The sequence below is a fragment of the Hypomesus transpacificus genome, chromosome 2 (assembly GCF_021917145.1).
Source record: "Hypomesus transpacificus isolate Combined female chromosome 2, fHypTra1, whole genome shotgun sequence".
NCBI classification, from domain to species: domain Eukaryota; kingdom Metazoa; phylum Chordata; class Actinopteri; order Osmeriformes; family Osmeridae; genus Hypomesus; species Hypomesus transpacificus.
The window spans coordinates 5927023-5949016 of NC_061061.1; the positions used below are offsets into that span (position 1 = coordinate 5927023).

Sequence of the window (21994 nt, forward strand, 5' to 3'; positions counted from 1 at the left end):
TTTGCTCACGTGACAAATGGGTGGGTTCGAACAAAAAGGTGATATTTTCTAATTTGTGCATCAGATCCTGATGTAAATACCTGGAAATAAAAGCTGAAACGTTGATCTCTGGTTTCACATTCATCGTTTGATGTCAAGCCCAAATGTTTTCAGTCTACAGCAAAAATAAAGGAATTGGCCTCACTGTTCCAATACTTTTGGAGGGCACTGTAGATGGCCGTTGCATGGATGCAGACAGGTTGCTGAGGTGGGTCAGGCTGTCGTGCAAAAAGCAGCTGAACATCACTACACCTGGATCCTTTGCCGTTTGGTAGAAGTTACGTGCCTTGCTTTTCTGCACAGGATTCACCCCCTCCGAATCTGGTGACTGGATCTTCAACACACAATTGCACATTTTAATCAATTTGTTCAACTTTTCAATTATTGATTATAGGCCTAAGTATTATTATGTTGAGTCAGTTCAGTTTAGTCAAGTAATTTGAACTAAAATTATCATTAGCCTTGCCTTAGCCTATACTACTGTACCTGCTCAAAATGCTGGATTAGGCCCCTATAGCCTCTGAGGAAGTGGTCTAGTGCCCTGAAGAGATGAGCAAGCCACCTGGTACCTCCTACTCTAGTTGGAATGAGTGGCTTCATTCCTAACACCTTGAAGCTGTTTTTCAGGTTTGCTCTGTTGAGTGGACTCTTGTGATAGAACACATAGAGGGAAGACAAGAGGTCATCCAACTTTTTGCACTGGGGGCTACTCTTCACTGCATCCTTAAATGCCAGCTCCAGCCTATGGGCTATGCAATGGACACCCAGGATGTAGGACTTGTCGCCACGTAGTCTGCTGACCACTCCACTTCTGGACCCTGTCATCACTGCTGCTCCATCTGTTGCACAAGCAACAAGTTTTTTCTGCCAACTCTCATCCTCACACACCTCTCTCATCATCCTTATGATGGCTGCTGTGATGTTCTCTGCATTTGGCTTTTCAACAGCCTGGATTCCGACAAAGTGCACCTCAACGTTCCCTGCTTGGCTCACTCTGGTGTACAGAAGCTCTTCCTCCATAACTGCACTGTCAGTTGATCCATCTGACATAATTGCCAGACACTTTAAATTCTCAATCTTATTTTTAAGATCCCTCCTTGCCACCTCAGCAATGTAGTGCATGAAAACTCTGGCCTGCTTCTTGTTCTGGTAAGTTTTCCCTATCACCAGTCCTTTCTGCTCATCCACTCTGAAAGGAGTTCACAGGACAATTGTGACTTTAATAACACTGACCTTCATTACAAATATGTAATTTGTTTTATCCATTTAACAATGTGCGTTATGCTGCATTATTTGCTCGCTGTTGCTAAAACTAGCTATCTATCTAGCCATCACAAAACACAATTTCAAGTTAGTAATTCACTTACTTGCACATCCAAACATAGTCCCGAAAAGGTCTTCCCTTCTTGCCGATCGCATGTACGTTTCTGAACAGAATTCTCATCCGGTCCAATTGCGCCGATTGCATGGAGCAGATAGTCTTTATTGCCACACTCTGCTTCTGGGGTTCTGTCTTCGCCAACTGTATGGCAGTGCATTTGATGTGAGACTTGGATGACTCGTGGTCTCTTATTGCCTCTAATTTAAGGTTAGTTGTTCCTCTGACGAACGAATTGTTAGCATTTTCTGGCGACGTGTAGGTTCGACAGTAAGTACAATGCATAGACTGCTCGCCGGGAAGGTAGGCTAACCATTCCCTAGTTTTCCCATTGTCATCAATACGCCACTTATTCAAAAAATACCTTTTCTTTCTCGTTTTTTCTTTGCACTCCACAGCTACTGCTGATTCCGCGCGGGCTTTTTTACACCGGCGATATGGCGCCACATACTTTGAAAAGTTTTAACTCGATGCCTGGATCCGTTGTTATTGTTAGCTTCATGGATGTATTAAGACGGTTAGCTTCGATTCTCGCGGCAAATGATTTCCCATGATGCTCTGGGAGAGTCTTGGACCAATCAAAGGTTTGGTTGGTTACGTCATACACCTGTACACCAATGGGCGGCTGCCACGAAAACGAATGCTCCGAGGCAAACCCCAAAGCCCGGGAGAGCTTCTATGTTTCTGTACACAGCGCTTGAAACCGTAAACACGTTGTGGTATATTTTGAAAAAATCCACCCGCCAGACATGGCAAAGTCACCCGCCAATTTGAAAAAATACCCGCCATTGGCGGGTGGCGGGTGCTTATTTCCCACCCTGGTGCTATACAAATAAAATCCATTATTATTATAATTTTTCTCTCTCTGACTGGACCACATCATCACAGAAAACTCTACTGTGTTGGCGCATGCCGCTCGTGAAATGTGGGATTTTTTTAAATGGGGGGGTAAATAGATTACTCTTGTTTGTAATCTTTAGTCACACACTGTGCTTGTTAAAAAATGTTTTTTATTATTATATGATATATCATATATTATCTTATTATATAACCATTACGGTTCGGAGAGGACAGCCTGTAATTCAGAACATGGAGGTTCTTTCATGGCAGTCTCATTCAGTATTTCACTCTAGCAGGCTACCCAAGAAAACGCCTGTTGCTATTGCCACACAATCCTTGCCACACATTTCAGAAACATAGTGTTCTTACTTGCTATCCACCTAGCAGATCTTCATAAAGGATGTATTTTTCCTTTCCCTTGTCTGAAATCCTAATTTCACTCTTTTCTGCAGACGAGGCATTCCTCATTTTACCTCACACTGCCAAACAGCTTTTTACCCCGATATTCTATGCTACTGTCATCGGTTTGGTCAAGTGTTTTGCTTTTTATAAATGTATCCTTGATATAGGAAGGGACCAATGTTATCATTGATATCAATCAATTCTCTGTCCTGGTGTCATTTAGGATATTGGATCACCATCTGACTAAGCCTACTGTATGCTCATCTGATGCTGATGGGAGAAATGTGATGTAGCACAGTAGATCAGATAGCATTGTCATTGTCAATTTTTTTATGAAAACTCATGGTTGTTTGGACAAATGAGGGAAGCACAATCGTAATTAAGTGATTCCATTCTGACTCCTTCCGCCCAAAGAAACAGTGCTGACTGACCTGCTGAAACTGAGAGTAGCACAAGATCCTTGATAATTTTATTCATTAATAATTATAAATTATTTACCTAATTCAACCAAATTGAAATTAGCCACTGATTGCTCAATATTGGCATGACTGGTTTGACCATGTGTTCCAGTGGCTCCTGTTGGTGTGCTTCTGGTCTTTGTCCTTTCTCTTACACACACACTTATTTATATCTTTCTATCTCCCTTCTTCTCCCACCTGTCGAACCCTGTCCCTGTTGGCCCATGAACAGACAGATTCCAAACCTGGAACACAGGAGCCCTCTCACTCGCTCCGCACATTACCTTCTCTGTATGTCACCTCGCTGTCTCAAGCCCCTCTCCCTTGCCTCTCTCGCTCAGTTGAGGGTCTTTGATTTTTTTTTTGAAAGAGGTAGTCTATCACTGATGTTTTTTCCTCAGGAAAGATGAATCATTGATCAATGCATCAGTTGTTATTGACTAAGGAGATGGAATGCCTGGGTGGCCTGTCCTGTGATTTGATGTTTTCACAACCCAGACGGACATTCCTCTAGCCTAGTTGATGGTTGTTCTACACACATCATTAACTCGAGCACTCACTCCGTAAATCTGTCCCCCATTTTTTATGGACAGCCCTTTTTTAATATCCTCCTGTTTTAACTCATTTGAGGGAAGAATACATTTACAGACCACTTTGTGAGGTTGGTGCGTGCGTGTGGTACAGTCTAGTTTATGTGTTGTACAGTAATTGGCTTTATTAACCCAGGGTTGTACATGGCTGTGATGAGGCAGAGGACTTCATTCTGTGCAGCAGTAAATGTTTTATGAGGATCTCCTTTGAAGTCTTTGCAGCAAATGAGGAGCAGGAGATTAAGTGCCTTGAAGGCGATAGTGGAATACAATTTGCAAGAACTGAGAAGAATGTCTAATGTGGACTAAATTATGAATATAGGACTGCTACATGAACTTGACTTCTCTTTAATAAGTGTGTGTGGGGGGGGTGTCATTAATGCTATCACATGACATCCAGATAGAATCACTTTCGGTGCTACTAACATTTCAAGTGTCTCGACCCTTCCGTGAGATTTTATCTGAAATCACTGTGCTGCGATGTGTTGGTTCTGGCTGTTTCACTGGAAATGTGTGTGCCAAGCTTACATGGCTGATTTCCATCTCCATTAAGAAAGACTTTAGACAACTAGAAATAGTGCTGCTGCAGGATTTTCTGCCTTGGCCTGCAGCCTGTGACCATAGTTTTCCACTGGATCAAACTATTGGGAACATCACAACAGACGTCACCAACATGGTAAAGCAATTCTGAGAAATTTAAATCATAGCTAAACTTCTCATTGATAAATACTCACCTCTGTTGGAACAGTAAAATACAATGCTCCATTTAGGTTTTGCAATTGAATAATTGAACGCAAGGTTAATTACGTATTACATTACTGGTTTATGTCATGCAGTCTCTTCCAGCCATGTCCCTTTGGAAACTGTAGCTGTAGAGTTTGGTTGTTTGGTGTAAGCCTGCCTGGTTCCATGATCAGATCACAGTGCTATACTAATCATTAATCTTGCCTCTACCTCTCCGTCGTTGCGCGCCGCGGGCCAACCATTTCGATTTTGCCTCGCTGGAGCAGCCGTGCTGGTTTACCAGATTGTTCATGTTAATGCCAGGGTCTAACGTTTCCACGTTCCTCAGGGAAGGACTCTCTCATTCTTGTAGGCGGTGGTGGTTAACCTTGCATTTACCATTAGCACGGTCATCCATACTGTCTGGAAGGATGAAGGTTCATATGCTAAACAGAGCAAGGAGTGTGTATGTGGGCGGGGGACTGTTCTATTTTGCTCTTTTGCAAAATAATTTGTCCTTTTCATGGCAATAACTTACCATTCCCTCTGAAATTAAATGTATCTCATTCAATTCCCATACAGGAATTAGACCTGCAGTCTTGTGTGTAATTACAGTATCATCATAGATAATGCAAGAGTGCAATAGGTTCATCCACCATACCATTAGAAACTCTATGATAAAACCACAATAACCTGACGTGAATAATTATTGAATAATAATGAATATGAATAATTATTGAATGAATGTTTACATTTACGAAGTGTTTGTTTTGTCACAGGCTATCTGTTTGTGATCTCCAAATGGCATCTTACAATTTAAACAATGGCTTTTATGTCCGCTGTATAATCCCCATAAACCCCTTTCACATAGTGAAGCACTGCACTCATCATCTGTACAGTAGCTTGTATTAGACTATTAGGTTACATTACCACGCATCTGTGGTAAGACTGTGGCTGTGTTTGTACACTGGTCTGTACACTATGTTATCCGGTCTGCTGTGGGGTCCTGGCCCACAGACCCACAGAAATGCACCTCTGGTACAGCAGGGGCTAGCTGGGACAGTCCTGCTGGTCAGAGGAGAGGAGCCGCAGGCAGGCACATACACACACACACAGCATGCTAACAGACACACACACAGCATACACACACCCATAGACACTTTCTTCTGTGTAGGACACACATTCAGAAAATGTTAAATGCATACACACACATTTATGTGCAGCACACACAGAGGAATGTCACAGTAGGAATTCCAAGCAGCTACTTAATCCAAGTGCTGACTGAGGCTTAGAGGGAAGGAAAGGGGGATTTGGGAGAAAGAGCAGAGATGTTCAGAAACGCAGGTGAGAGGGCATAGGATTCACTGAGCGGAGGGAGAGAGGAAAAGAGGGAGAGAGGAAGGTGGAGGGGTGTAACCTCTAGGAATGCAGTTTGCCTCAAAAGAGAACTTTCCGTCCAGATATGGAAGTACAGGGGGGAGGTTTGGTCTCATCAGTTGGGCCCAGTCCAGGGGTCTCATTTATAAAACTGTGGGTAGGATTCTTACTAAAAGTGTACGTACGCCAAAAAGCCTAAAATGGCGTACGCACACAAAAATTCAGATTGATAAAACCCTGCGTATGCACACCTGTAGGCAATGTTCCCTTTATAAATCACAGATTACCCACAAGTGTGCATACGTGAATCAGCATTGTACCCCGCCCTTAACACGCCCATTTTTAACCATAAATAGTCAATGCAAAGCACCTCATGAATAATAATCTAGTATCTCATCTGACCCTGGCATGCGATTGTTCTTTATGGTGAATCATAGCGCTTGACAACTTCTCAGACACTGACAGCCTATTGGCGGAGGCCCGAAAACCACATAATTTGGTGGCCGGTGGATCACCAATAAAAAAAACGAGGGTGTCAAAAGCGTTTTGTTATGAACAGTAATTCTGGACTGATAACGAGGACGTGGAGTGTAGCGATTGCGCGGGAGCTTAACGACTGTATTTCCAGTTTTTGACATATGATGATATATGCACAGTATTAAATAAATATATTTAGTTATACACTGAATTCTGCAGTTATTTCAAGGTAGGATATGTGATGTTATCTGCATTCCATGCAGTTGGGCATTTCCCCCTCCTGCACTCCGGTAGTGGACAATATGATGGTGAGACAGCGCTGAATTTGGATTTAAAATTTGAGTTGATTGTGCAAGGTGTTTATGGAACCATTATCATTCAGTACAAGCAAAAATAGAGCTGCTGGATTAAATCTTCATGGTAATGATGAAATCGAGTGAAAAAAACGTGTGTGAGGAAAACAAAATATATAAATATTACGAGTAATCGTTCTTTCTACATTTACTTTCTGCAGTCTGACGGTACATTACGGTCATCTGTGTCACCAATTACAACTGTTTCCAAAAGGTGCGTAGGCCTACGGGAGGGTCAGAGTTTGCGTGGAGGACCGCACATTCTCCCGTCAAATTCATTTTTTTTTAAATCACAACCTTTGCGTGGAAAGTGGCGTACGCACATGTTCAGACCCGTTTTGTGCGTACTCAAGCTTTATAAATGAGACCCCAGAAAATGTTGTAATTCAACCACTCTGTGTAACTTTCCTCTAGACGTGTTTTAAAAAGTCAAATTATAGCACTGAATTCATCATTCTGATAGGTGGGGCATTCAATGAATAGACCAGTGAATGGGTCTTAATTGTTATGAATCAAATACTCTAGTCAGCTCCCCTGATCTGTGCTGTGTTTGTTCAGGTACGACTACAGAGAGATGCTGCACAACTCCACCTTCTGCCTGGTGCCCAGGGGCCGACGCCTTGGGTCTTTCCGCTTCTTGGAGGCCCTGCAGGTGAGTACACACACACACACCTTCATACTAGCATGTTCACGCATACATACAGAAAGCGGAAAGAATAAGAACCTCAGGGATCCCTGGGGCTTCACAGGTGAAAAAAAAGTATACTTTAGAGTATTTCAAGCATTTTCAATAGTACATTTTAAATATACTAAGAAGAAGTGTACTATCTCTGAATATATAAAAAGTATACTACCATAATGCTTTTACCAATTTTAACGTTAATACTTTGAACACACTATAATTTTTTTTTACTACAGTACACTTTTAGTAAATATATTATACAAATTTATACTTTAAGTAAAACTTATAATTTCTAAAGTGTTACAACTGGAACTTTGTTTTTAAACATATTATTTGTATATTTTAAAATGCATGCTAAAAATAATCTTTGTAACAATGCACTTAAAGCTTACTTTAAAAATAAACACTTAAAAATGCTGAAATGTTAGGATCTTTTAAGTTACTTTCGAAGACCGTGGTAAAGTTGGTTGGAAGTTCGATATTCAACATTCAGCATTGTGCTAATTTAACCGGGGTTTATGGCGTGAAATTAGTGCCAGGAAAGCGAGCTCTGTAAAAACGATTTGTAACTTGCAAAAAAGATGTGTAACTTGCAAAAAAGATTTGTGTCTCTGTAGAAAATGATGTGTCTCTGTAGAAAATGATTTGTATACTTGCAAAAAAAGTTTTGTATCTCTGTAGAAGGCAAGATTTGTGTACTTGCAAAAAATATTTGTAACTTGAAAAAATATTTAGGCCTTTAGTGAAAAAACTAAAGGCTGTGCAACATGTATCCATAGTCAATGAACACTCTGAAAATAATTTGAGGATGATAGGTCACGTAACCAAAAAGCTATTGAAGTTTGAAATACTAAACAATTCACTGAAAATTGTTTGTGAAAATGAAAAAACCAAAGGCTGTGCAACATGTATACATAGTCAATGAACACTCATTGCATGATGAAAATCATTTGATGATTATAGGTCACAGGCTGCAGAGACGAGCAACAGTAGCCACGATGCTAGCCAAGAGGAAGCTAGTTAGAGCAAAGCTGACACTGAGAAAGCGCATGTTCTGCATTGCTTTGAGGACATTCTGCACTTTAACTGTAACTTGGCAGGAGGAGAAAGGTCCTTCAGTAAACTCAAAATCATAAAAATAACTTGTGCTCCACAATGAGCCAGGAGAGGCTCAATCACAATACTTTCCATTGAGTGTAAAATGGCTAAACAAATTGACTTCAAATACATTATAAAAGACTTTGCATCCAGAAAGACAAGCTGTAAAGCTCTCTCTTGGAAGTCGCTTTGGATAAAAGCGTCTGCTAAATGCATAAATGTAAATGTAAGATGGCTGTATAATAGGCAAAGATGAAGGCAGGTAAATTGCATTTTATACTAGAAAATGTGGTGAGTGTAGCAGATCTCAGTGTGTCAAATTGTTATGTGTGTGTCTGGCCCGGCGCCACACAAGTTGTTAAGGCCTCTCAGTTATATTTATTAAACTTTATGTTCAGCTCCCATCACTGAGTAAGTCTCTCTAAGTTTACATATGTTTTATGTAGGAAAAAGAGAGCACACACGCGCATGCTCTAATAAGTAAAGACCTATTAGGGGGGGCCCATTCACTGGACCTTTTCAGGGGCCCAGCAATTTCTATGGGCGGCCCTGCCCACAGCAGCGGTAATGTTGGTACCCAGAGACAGGGAAGTGCTTCCACTAGGACCAGCAAGCTCTGCCTGTTCTGGAGTATGAGTTTAATATCCCTTGTCGTAGGGGCAGTAGTAGATGGTTTGGGGATCAGAAATCGATCAACCTTCTCTGGTTTTTCTTTGTAGGTACAAACACGCATGCAAAGAACAATCGATGGCTAACAAAGCTAAAAGACTACTGTTAACGGCTTTAACCCGTGTATCTTCTATGAAAACAAATAAAGATTACAACTGAAACAGAAGTATGAAATTCCAGGGTCTAACATTAAACACCAATGCTACACTTTACTATTCGTCAAAAGCCCTCCACAAAAGCGATATACAATAACTTCAAGAACAAGTGAGTGGCAAGAGATTCGAGGTTGATTTCACTTTTATCGGTAAACGTGGATGCGGAGCTCTAACCTACGTTGCCCATTATCAACTAGACAATCACTGGGGAATCTTTTAAAAAGATTGGAAAAAAAAGGCATAATACTGAAAGCACTAACATACTTTTTCATAGCTTCAACATGTAACCATTTTGGCTGAAGTCAGAAGGAGCTTGGGGGGGTCGCGGCGCATTGGAAGTCCGATTGCATTGGAAGTGTGACTTGTATTCCAATTTAGACGAAGTGCCCTCTCTGGGGGCCCAGGTAAAAAAATATAAAAATAAAATAAGTATACTAAAACTCAAAATACTTGAGTATATTTGAAGACTGATTAATTATCAGTATAATTTAAGTTAATGAATGATTAGTTAATTTGAAGTGTGCTTTTTGGAATAACTGATTTTGTACTAAGTATATTTTAGTTGTAATTAAATTGTACTAAAGCACAATTTAAAGTGTATTAAGTGTACTTTTATGTGCTAAAGTGGAACAACTTCAAGTATACTTAGTACACTTTAAGTATTAAATTGTGCTTTAGTACAATTTAATTACAACTAAAATCAGTGTTGGGGTAACGAGTTACAAAGTAACGGATTACAGTAACGATATTACTGTTATAGGTAACAAAGTAAAGTAACTCATTACACTCAAAATACGCTACTTTACTAGACCTCAGGAACGCGCTTTCTGTGTTACCCAAGCAATTTTTGCCATTCCGAAAAGTTCTCTTTTAGTGGCACTTGCATGCTTGCCTGTATGCTTGCTTGTCTGGGCACCGTTGCCACAGAGACCGATTTGAGTGATTTGAGTGACGTAGCTGCTGGTGCATTGACAACCCAGTATCACATAATTGATACTAGGTTGGTGTAGAGGGACGGAAGCGGGAAAATGGATGAGACGGAGACAGGAGGGTTCAGCCAGTGGCGATATTCTTATTATTTTAACTTTGTTGCTCGAAAGGACAAAAATATTACAGTAAAATGCACTCTATGTCCAGGCGAGAGGTGTCTTTCAACTGCTGTCAACTCAATGAGATTTTAAAGTGAGGCATATTTCTTTGGTCAGACAGTGTGGACAGGGTTAATGTTTGTTCAAGTGAATGGCTGAGTTTTATATGCCATTTTGTTTTACATGTTTATAATTACAATACACTATGTGGAAAGGCTAAGAGATGCCCTTTTGTTAAAATAAAAAAATAAAGTGATGAAAGGGCCATGATGTTTGTCCATGTATCTAGACATTTGCTTAAAAAATTTGAAAGTAAAGTAACTAGTAGTGAAGTTACTTTTCAAATGCAGTAAAGTAATCTAGTTACAATTTTCAGAAGTAACTAGTAACTTGTAACTAGTTACTTTTTCTGAGTAACTACCCCAACACTGACTAAAATATACTTAGTACAAAATAAGTTGTTCCAAAATAGCACATTTCAAATTAGCAAATCAGTCAATAACTTGAAGTATACTGATGATTCATCAGTCTTCAAGTATACTCAAGTATGCTAAGATTTAGTATACTTAGCATATATAGTATTTTAACCTGGGTTAATCTGCTATAGTATGCACACACACACACACACAGCTGCTCCTGCTGAGTGTTTCTGTCTCCTGCATTATTAAAGTGGATCTCCGTGCTGTTAATTAAGTCCAGGCTGGTCTTAGGAAGAGGCCTGAACATTGGGGAGAGGGAAGAAGCACCGCTGGCTCTGCCCCTTTAAGGGCAGGATTAGAAATACTCTACTACATATAGGTGTTACACCTGACTGTACTAGCTGAGCATTGAGCACAGCCTCCAGTCCAGGGTTAGGTGTGGGTGCGAGTGTGGGTTGTGCGTAGCTGTGTGTGGATGCCTGTGTGTTGGTGCCTGTGTGTGTGTGTATGGAATGCTGTATGTCAAGAGATTGTGGTTCTGGTTAATGACACTGAGGGGATTAGTGCCCAGTATGAAGCTGGAGAGAGAGAGTGGCCTGGTGAGGGCAAATCACTGAATACAGGCCAGCTTAGCCAATTAGCAACAGGACACAGCGACAGGACGTCAGGCTTTGTTATTGGATACACACACCCACACTCCCTGCACACCTATGCAGGGAGTACACACAAACACACATTCAATGTGCATACACAGATACACACCTAACCATGCAAAATCTGCACTGCATATTCACATACACATTTACATAGCATATCCAGTGATACACATTCATCATAAATGCAATGTGCGTCAATCGAAAAGTGTAAGTTCAGCAAAGGGCCTGATCCATTTAGAATGCATTACTCTCCAGTAATGTAACAAGCCTGCAGTTCACATGCAGCTTGCTCTCAGCCATTTGCCAGTGTGTCGAGTGGAGGTTGGAAAATAGAAGATGTTGGAACCAATATGACCCAGCAATGCCAGACAGATGGTGCGGTTTTTCTAAGCATCAAACTGCTGATTCGATTTCTGCAATAATACGCTGTCATCATGTTGACTGTGATCGGTGTGTTTATAATGTGGGTGCTGTGATGGACTATCATGGTTAGTAATAACTTTAGCAAGGTTGTGCGGTTATATCACTGTCTAGCCAACAAATTAGAAGCTATCTGAAGTTAACCAACTTCCTTCATACTGGCAAAGACAGACACAAAGAAAATGTTTAATTTGTATTTTGTAAGGTCCTATGAGTCATTTACCCTAAATGATGAACAGTAGGTACTTAAAATCGAGGAATTGTATGTGTGCGCACATCTGTGTTTGTGTCTGTGTTTGTATCTGTGTGTGTGCGTCTGTGTGGGTGTGCGCATCTGTGAGTGTGTGTGCGCATCTTTGTGTGTGTGCCTGTGTGTGTGCGTGCGTTTCCTACCCAGGCTGCGTGTGTACCAGTCATGCTCAGTAACGGCTGGGAGCTGCCCTTCTCAGAGATTATCGACTGGAACACTGCAGCTGTGATCGGAGACGAGAGACTACTGCTGCAGGTACAGCAGCGCTCGCTTCCGCATTGTACCCACTCGTTTCTGACTCGAATGGGATTCATTCAATACATACATGAGATGGATAACTTTTTATAGTCTTTGATTGTAATGATTGCTTTTATAAAGTTTTGCCATCTTTTAATGGTGAAGGCATGGTTCTTCAACGGGCGGGGTCAGTCATAGGGTCTGTGCGTTCAGGCGCCTGTGTTAGGGGGACTCGTTGAATGTGGGGTAAACAAACCATTCACTTCTACTTGCTCTGTCTACTTTTCTGTCTGCTCTTTCTCCTCCTTACTACTCGTCAGATCCCATCCACAGTGCACTCCATCCATCAGGACCGGATCCTGTCTCTGAGACAGCAGACCCAGTTCCTGTGGGAGGCTTACTTCTCCTCTGTAGAGAGGATAGTCCTCACCACTCTGGAGGTGAGTATCTGCACCAGGACTGGCCTGTTCCCTAACAAGGCCCCAGAGGCTACACCCTCTGCACCAATAAGGGCTGGTTAAGGCAGTTCCACTCTGAAGGAGTTCAATGCCGGATCCTGAGATATTTGCTCCCTAGTAAGGTTGTTTGGTTTGCGGTTGTCTTTGCTAACTCTGCTTGTTGTGTCCTTGGTGAGCCCTATGTGAGCATGTGTTGTTGTGTATTCCCAGATTCTCCAGGATAGGGTGCTGCAGCAAGCCTCCAGGAGCAGCTTGATGTGGAACAGCCTGCCAGGAGGGTTGTTCACCTTGCCACAGTATTCCACTTACCTGGGAGACTTCCCCTTCTACTACGCCAAGCTGGGTCAGTCACGCACATACATATATACACATATACACACACACATACACCTGGTAGAATTTCCCTTCTACCAGGTCAAGCTGGGTGATTAACTCACATAAACACACACACACACCCCCCAGGCATACCTGGGAGACTTCCCCTTCTACCACGTCAAGCTGGGTCAGTTACACACACATACATACATACACACCAGTGTTGGGGGTAGCGCGTTATGTAATACAACGCGTAATCTAATATATTATGTAATATAACGTGTAACATATATGTAATATTATGTAATATAACGCGTTACATAAGGTTATTACTTAAGTGAGTAACGAAGTAATATAACGCGTTACTTTTTGACATGGAGTAGTATTAGTACAGTTACTTATTTAACGTGTGTTACTTGTCCAAGTTACTGCATGAATTCACAAAAGGACTTAAATAGCCTTATAAATACAGATTGTTGCATAAACAACACTTCCTGGGCGCAGTCTTGCAGTTAGCCTACTGTTTGCCTTTGATTCACGCTGCAGGCAAACACAACAGCAATCATGGCCGCAGAACGTGTTACATTTTCGTCATGGAAATATTCACACTATTTCACTTTCATTGAAGGTATTGGAAAAAAACATTTAAGTGAAATGCAAACTGTGCCCCAACAAAATATTATCTATTGCCAAAAACGACACTTCAAACTTCTCTAAAGTGTCCACAGAGAAACGAAGCTTGAAGCTAGCGAAAAATCCACTTTAAACCATAAGAGAGATAGCGACCCGTTTCCACAACTCGCTATTAAAAGTAATAGTAAAAGTAATATAATAAGTAATAATGTTATGTTGTACAGAAAGTAATAATGTAACTTAATCACACCACTCTTACTGAACAATAATAAGTAATAACTAATATATTACTTTTTTGAGTAACTTCCCCCAACATTGATACACATACACATACCTTGTAAAATTCCCCTTCTACCACAAAATATACATACACACCCATATATACCTGATAGATTTCCCCTTCTACCACGTCAAGCTTGGTCAGTTACACACACACATACACACACACACATACCTAGTAGAATTCCCCTATTAACACAGAATATACATACACACCCATATATACCTGATAGATTTCCCCTTCTAGCACGTGAAGCTGGGTGAGTCACACACACACACGTACCTAGCTGCTAATATTTCTCTTCAAAGGAACCACGTCTAGCAGGACTCCCTCAGAGACCCTGACCTACCTACTGGATCACTGGAAACAATATTGACACTCAATGACAACAGCCTTGTTAGTCCTCAACAATGGTTCTCCATGGTTCACTTTTTAATCATAACAGCACAGCTGGATCCAAATCTACAGTGGATGAAAACACAAACAACCCTGGCATCAGCCTTGAATTATTTAAAACAGCTTTTAATTTATTAATTCAAACGCATTGGAGTCGCCAATAAATACGACCACAAAGGATCTAGTAGAGGGCTTTGCTGGGATAAATTAAACATATACTTGTCCTGCTGACATTAAGAGTGTGAGGTTTGTCTTCCATTTAGCCGCCCCAACTAAACAACCCTTGATGTACTGTTTCTTAAAGGTGCGTGATCTTAAAGGTGACTGAATGCCATAACACAAAAACTGATTTTGTCACCAGTGCAGTTGGAAAGCTAGCCTTGCTCTGCCCTCTTACGTACTTCCCCTCAATTTTGATTTTGCTTCTGTACTAGGTCTGGCCATGAAGTACGTAAGTCAGATGTCTCAGGTTAACTATCTACCTGTCCAATCAGCGAACAGAGGGAGTGGCTGAGAACGATGATGTTGATGTGCCCTAGTTTGTGTTGTAGTTCCGTAATAGCGGCAGAGAACTATGCAAGCGAAGCCATTTGGTCCGTTGTGGCAATGCTGCCGAATATCCATAAGCTAAAGCCAGAGCAAGAACAAGTTTTGCTGAGTTTTGTTGGTGGCCATGATGTTGTGGCCCTCCTCCCCATTGGGTTCAGGAACAGTTTGATTTTTCAGCTACGGCAGCTAGCTCTGTTACAGTAGTGGTGAAGGAATTGGCTAAGGCGAACGCTAGTGATTGGTTATGGCAGAGCAGAGTGGCTCTGGGCAGATCCAATAATAGAGTACCTGCCTACTATGGAGGATTATAGGGGCCAAAATTAAATAAATAAATACTTGGATAAATAAATAATTATATAACACAAATCTTAAATAAACGCCTATTATATAATGAAATGCCTAATTGACATACAAAATATATAAACTACAGAGGGTACAATTTCTGGGGAAATTGTAGGGTGTGCTTGCTTGCTTCAGTTGCAGGTGGGTCCGTTTTCCCTTCTAGTGATTTTTCAAGCATTTAGCCTACTCATATTGCATAATTCATTAAGAACACCTTTTGAAACAAGGAACCCCCTTTGAAACAAGCTACTGTAACGGTGCATTCACACTGCAGCGGGGCGTAGAGCGGGGTGTCGTCTTCCAATTCATTTTCAATGAAACAAGGCGTTGACGCTCGCGTAGGGCATTGTGGGAAGGCGAGCGGGGCGTCGAAAGGTGGATTTTCACAACTTTATGTAAATGCAGAGCGTGAAAACGCTGGCGTTGGCCAATCGGGTTGGTTTCTTGTTTCTTTTAACGTAGCAACTGTTGGTAATGGTAAACATTTCTAGGTTTAACAATTTCAAGATGGAAGAGCAACTTATTGTATGTGTCTTCATATCCAGTATTGTATGATACGTCTATGTTCGATTACAGAGACTTAAACAAAACAAAGATTATGCCTGGCGCAGGGTTGCTGAGGTCGTCGGCGTCAATGTTGTGTATTTTGTACTTTAATTCAGTTTCGTTGCATTACGTAACTTTCTTCTGTGCTAGCTGCATAGTCTAGCTAGCTCACCAGGCACACGATTGACATTCAACGTTGAAATGCTGGCTGGCAGCCACTCGCTATCCATGCAGTGAATGTGTAGTGGCAAGTCATAATCTAGCGATTGATTTGCAGAGATTTCGAGTAATATAATAAAAGGGTACACATGTCAACGTTTATGTCTGATGTATCTTTTTTGTAGATAAGATCATGTCAGATCTAGAAACCGTATCGGATTTTTGCTTAATGTGTGTAAAAGTTGTATTTTGTCTGCACATTTGCCATGACATTATACAAACTACAACAGCGATTTAAGAGAAAACTACAGCTCTGAATGAATCTGTCTGACACGCCCCCGAGCGTGGTGCACTGTGGGAAGGCCAGCGGTGCAGAGCGGTAAAAAACGCTGCAGTCTGAACGCACCGTAACAACGTTGTCACTGGAAGTAATTCAGTACCGTCTGCTAACTGAAAAAAAAGTCCCGCCAAAAGTAAATAAGTTCAATTTTAATTAGTGGGGACATGGCTAATTCAAAAGCGGTTTGCTAGAGGCAAGCTAGCTGCCGTTGCTATCCACACTCCACTGATTGTTTGAAAGCGCAGGAAATTAGAACATTTCTTTTGTAAGGGATAATTAACCAATAAGCCCCAAGAGGCCGTAGTTTGCGCTGATTTTAGAACAGGTAAGGGGAGTTGTTAGGCACGACGCGAAGCAGAGTTTTCGCTAGTTTTGTTTCGCCATGAAGGGGCTTTTTTCCCCGATAATGACCGGCGTTCTATACATTATCCCGCTTATTACACGGCTACTTGCCAACAAAAATAACATAACACAGTGTGTCTTTTTACAATGTATTTGTTACCATTCGTATTGTTGATCAGCAGAGAAATAGTTCGCCAAAGAGTTGAACTTCATAGACTTTGAGCATTATTTAGGCTTCAAATCAGCTGACGTCGCTAAGCAACAGAGTACACTGGGGTTGAAAAGTTACTAGACTACTTGCGGAGTGCTACGAAAGACGTGAATCCGAGGCAAAAAGTCCACTCACCTTGACAGCGGTCAAATATGCATAGCAACGGTCAAATATGAGAAAATTGTTCACCGCAGAACGTTGGGAAGCCCAATTCAAGTGAATGGAGCATTCTACAGCATTAAAGAACAGCCGTGTAATAAGACATAATAAAGTTTAGCCATAGCTGTGGCATTGAAGACAGTACTGTAGCCATGGGCGTCAGCAGCAATTTGAGAGTGGGGGGGACACATTATGCGGGGGGTCTGGGGGTTTCTACCCTAGAATTTAGATGTAGATGCAATTTCTCGCATTCTGGTGCATTTACCACAACTATTTACCATAGTTGTTATACATATACTGAGGGGCTGGACATTAAAATATTTTGAAAACTAAACTTCACAATAAGCAATGGGACATCTTCAACTACCTGTCACCTTTCAACACTCACCTCAGCAACAGAGCTGTCTCCACTGCCCCTGCATGCTGCCCCTGCCTCTGACTCACTCTCAATGTCTACCACCTGTATCAGGAGACATGGAGATGCATTGAGCATTCTTTCATATTGATAATAATAAGCTTAATGTAGATTTTTCATATGAAGATTTTTGAGATGTAAATCATGTTATCAGCATATACAATTCACAATTGGTATATGTTTAGTAGCCTAATTATAATGTAGGCTACATTAAAAAATCGCATCTCCCTAAAGCATGACTGGACAGTTCAGAAATGATCAAATTTGTGTTCAAACCTGTAGTCTTTTCCACAGATCACATCCTTAGGATGTAAGCTTTCAGAAAATACATGGTTTAAGTGGTTGAATCAGTTTCCCTAAATGGCACAGCCCAAAATCAGCCATATAGCCTACTTCATTTACCAATACCGAATTTATTATGCATGGGCAGCATACTAATATGAAGAAATGAAATTATTATATTATTTAAATTGGAAGACAATTCTGAAATAAAGCTTTTTTTCTTCTTTTTTTCAGTCGTTAGAAAAACTAGCATGTAAACTAAGGTTAACTCCGCGATTAGCTCACGGTTGTTATGGCAATAAATTAAAAAACACCAGCAATTTCTTTTGTAGCTACTTGGAAAAAACATCCTTGTCATCTATTTCTGCCTGAAACAGACGCCTAGGTCTGAACACGGCCAAAAGCACAACATATTTCAGACTCAGATTAAGAAATCAACAAATGCTGTTCCACTTGTTATGGGTAAATACAGTATGGTATTGCCTAGTGCTAGATGTAGGTAAAAAGCTTGCTTATCTAGCTAGCAATAATCATAATGTTTGCAGAAGGATCTTTGTGACTTAACTAATGCTATTATAGTCAGAGAATGTCTCATAAGATAAGGATGCTTTGACCACTGAAGGGAAAACTGGGCAACTTTGACTTACTTTCCTCTTCCTCGAAAAAACCCTCCTTATGTCCATCTCGTCTGTGGAACAGTCATGTCTGAAGTGCTAGCTACAAGCGCGATGCATCGATCAAAGATTATGGGAGTTGCATCTGCGTGCGTGAGTGGAATTCTATTGCTATGGGTCTCCCTACTGATAAAGTATGGAAGCAAATCGTGACCAAAATTCAAATGAAAATGCATTTCGAGAAATGCATTTTCATTTTAAGAATGTGGCTGCATTATTTGACTCATAAATCAAATTAGTATTCAATCATCCTATTTGCATTTTCATTTTCTTCTTTAAGACTGCTCATTCTTTCCCTTAATTAAAATGAAAACGAAAAAGACATTTGAAAATATCAATTCAAAATATGCCCCAGTAAATAGATACCAAAATTCATTTTGAAAATGAAAATGCAATTCCAGAAATGCATTTTCATTTTAAGAACGTGGCTGCAAAATTGTGACCACAATTCAAATTCAAATGCATTTCCAGAAATGCATTTTCATTTTCAAGAACGTGGCTGCAAAATCGTGACCACAATTCAAATTCAAATGCATTTCTGGAAATGCATTTTCATTTTCAGAACGTGGCTGCAAAATCGTGACCACAATTCAAATTCAAATTTATTTCCAGAAATGCATTTTCATTTTAAGAATGTGGCTGCATTATTTGACTCATAAATAAAATTAGTAATCAATCATCCTATTTGCATTTGCATTTTCTTCATCAAGACTGCACATGTTATGCCATAATCAAAAAAAAAACAGAGCGGACATTGCATTTTCATTTTCATGTTCTGCCCGCAAAGAAGAGAGCTTGGCTGCATACTCTGCCTGACTCTGGTGGCCGACAACAGCTCTGTCCTTTATTTTTAAACCATTTAATAAATAGTTTTCGATGGACTCGAACGGGATGTGGATGGTTGGTCGTCCCCGTCCCATTTGAGGCTCCTCAGCATCCAGCCGTTCCAGGACTGAAGAGAGGTTTACTATGGCAACCTCATTAATGTGTACGTCTGTGACGGCAGAGTATGCAGCCAAGCTCTCTGTGACTTGTTCTCCTCGGTCACGGGCATCAGACTCAGATATATTATTAGTTTCTACCAGCTCAGCTAATTCTATCAGTGTCTGCACAATTTGAGGGAGCGCCATGATCTGTGATGCGTCCTCTAAAGACCCGGCAATTCAATCAATTTCCCGGCACATTTGCCATGTAATGCAATGCGTATGTGCACACCGCCCCCTACCGAACAAGATGGGTAGCTCGGTCAGCAGGGAGCTGAAGAAGAGCGGCTACTGACGTCACTCTACTGCCCCGCTCAGAATGCATTTTCGTTTTCGAATTATGGGCAGTTCTTTGCGGGCAGAACATGAAAATGAAAATGCAATGTCCGCTCAGTACTAATCAGTACTAATTTGATTTATGAGTCAAATAATGCAGCCACATTCTTAAAATGAAAATGCATTTCTGGAAATGCATTTGAATTTGAATTGTGGTCACGATTTTGCAGCCACGTTCTTAAAATGAAAATGCATTTCTGGAAATGCATTTTCATTTTCAAATTTTACATTTCAAATTGAATTTTGGTATCTATTTGCTGGGGCATATTTTGAAAATTAAATTTCAAATGTCTTTTTCGTTTTCATTTTAATTAAGGGAAAGAATGAGCAGTCTTAAAGAAGAAAATGAAAATGCAAATAGGATGATTGAATACTAATTTGATTTATGAGTCAAATAATGCAGCCACATTCTTAAAATGAAAATGCATTTCTGGAAATGCATTTTCATTTGAATTTTGGTCACGATTTGCTTCCATAATAAAGTGGAACGGATTTGATTGTGAAGCAATGGAAAGATCGACAACAGCTGCCGCAATCGTCCATGGAGGCTGACGGGCCTCTCACGTAGCAAACAAATCAACGTTTTTACAGCAACCTGCATACAAATCTAACCACCTGGCTGTCTTCACAATAGTCATATTGTTATAACATTTACATCTTTCTGTTTTTTCGTGTAAAATTGAACTATAAAATTACATAAATACAGTACTACTATGACGCTTTATAGCATGGCTGCTGCCCAAAAGACTAGGCGGTCTCACGGGCAACCCGCACTCGCTCAAATTACAAAGACTTTCACGACCTAACTCAAAAATCCGAGATTGCAGTTCCAATCGAAATCGCTTTCTCAACAAAGTCCAATGGTGGAGAATTTTGGGGAGTGGTATTTTTCACTCATAATCCAAGCTCCAATTTGCGTGCTAGAACGTCTCTATCACGTTGTATCCATGCGTCATTGCTAACGTGTGTTGACGTGGTGACGTAGCTAGCACAGATTACCCTTCGTCAACTAAAAGCACTTTATTGCCACAAAAACGTTGTAACCTCCTAAACTGTGCAACGGAACGTAAATCCCAATACAAGCAACTCAATCGAGACCAAGACAAACATTTTGACACAGGCGTTGTGTATGTAGTCCAAATATTGACAAAGGTTTAGGGGTGGGAAAATAATAATAACTAGAAAAGGCTGTTCCTGCGAAACAGCAGTGAGAATGCTGAAAACCTGAATGGGGATAGCTGACCATGCTAAAAAAGCTGAACATAGTGAACCTTTAGTAGAAAGTTATAAGCTGAATGTCTTGTGAACATTTTAAAGGTTGAATGGTGTCTCTATCTGAAAGTATGCTGAAGTAGTTAAGTTTGAAAGAGGAGGACTGAAAGTATGCTGAAGTAGTTAAGTTTGAAAGAGGAGGAAGCTTTTTTAGTGATTTGAAAGGATTTACCATTACTTTTAAAGGGAGAATAATTTGCACAAAAACCTTAATATTTTTTTAAGTATAAAAGGGAGAAATACCAAAACACATAGCACACATCTCCTGAAGGAGCTGAACGTGAAAGATTTTTTAATTTTTATTGCTGAAAATACAGAAATTAGAAAGTACCCGCAAGCTGAAAGCTGAAATGAATTTCAAAAATATGTGAGTCACACAAAAGAGGCAGTGTGGAAGCTGAACTGCATGATCTAACAAAGCTAAGAGCTAAAATAGCCTACAATGCGGGAGAAGCTGAAAGCTGAACTGTTAAACAAGAGAAGAAGTAGGCTAGCTAGTCGTAACAAGAATATTATCGTTTTAACAGCTGAAATTATAGCCATACCATTGTGTGAATTTACTCGGCTTTTTTAGTAGGATTCAAACAAACAGCAGTAGGGCCGATACAAGAAGACTAGGGAGGACAGACCAAAAATTTCCTATCAGTTTTGCTCCGTTTTTCTTTCAATTCCGTATGTAACCTAACGTAACTTAAACTTATCCGAAGTCAGATTTCAGTTACCTCTATTAGTTTTCTCACAAATCCAGTTTTTAGTCGTGATTTTAGGTAATTTTTTGAAACGTTCCACCGCTTTAAGCCTTGAGTTTTGTGGCACCGAGAAGCTGTAAGCTTCCCTTTAAGAACGCCATTGTTCTACGTCACAGAGCTCTGCTTCTAGCCAGCGCGGGAAATATGACTTGCATTTGTCATTTAGCAGATACTATTATCAGATTCTCTGCTCTTATCCAGACTTACATTCTTTGTACATTGCGAGCTAATGGGGTGTCCAG

General features: G+C 40.5%; 1 protein-coding gene across 2 annotated transcripts in view; it reads left to right on the forward strand.

Moving 5' to 3' along the window:
• LOC124480088 (exostosin-1a-like) overlaps positions 1-21994 on the forward strand; it is an 89661-nt gene that overhangs the window by 37597 nt on the left and 30070 nt on the right. For both annotated transcript variants that reach the window (XM_047039177.1, XM_047039161.1), the window contains exons 2-5: positions 7196-7289; positions 12222-12329; positions 12632-12751; positions 12980-13112. In XM_047039177.1, coding sequence (XP_046895133.1) covers positions 7196-7289; positions 12222-12329; positions 12632-12751; positions 12980-13112 — 455 coding nt within the window. The remainder of the gene's footprint in view (positions 1-7195; positions 7290-12221; positions 12330-12631; positions 12752-12979; positions 13113-21994) is intronic.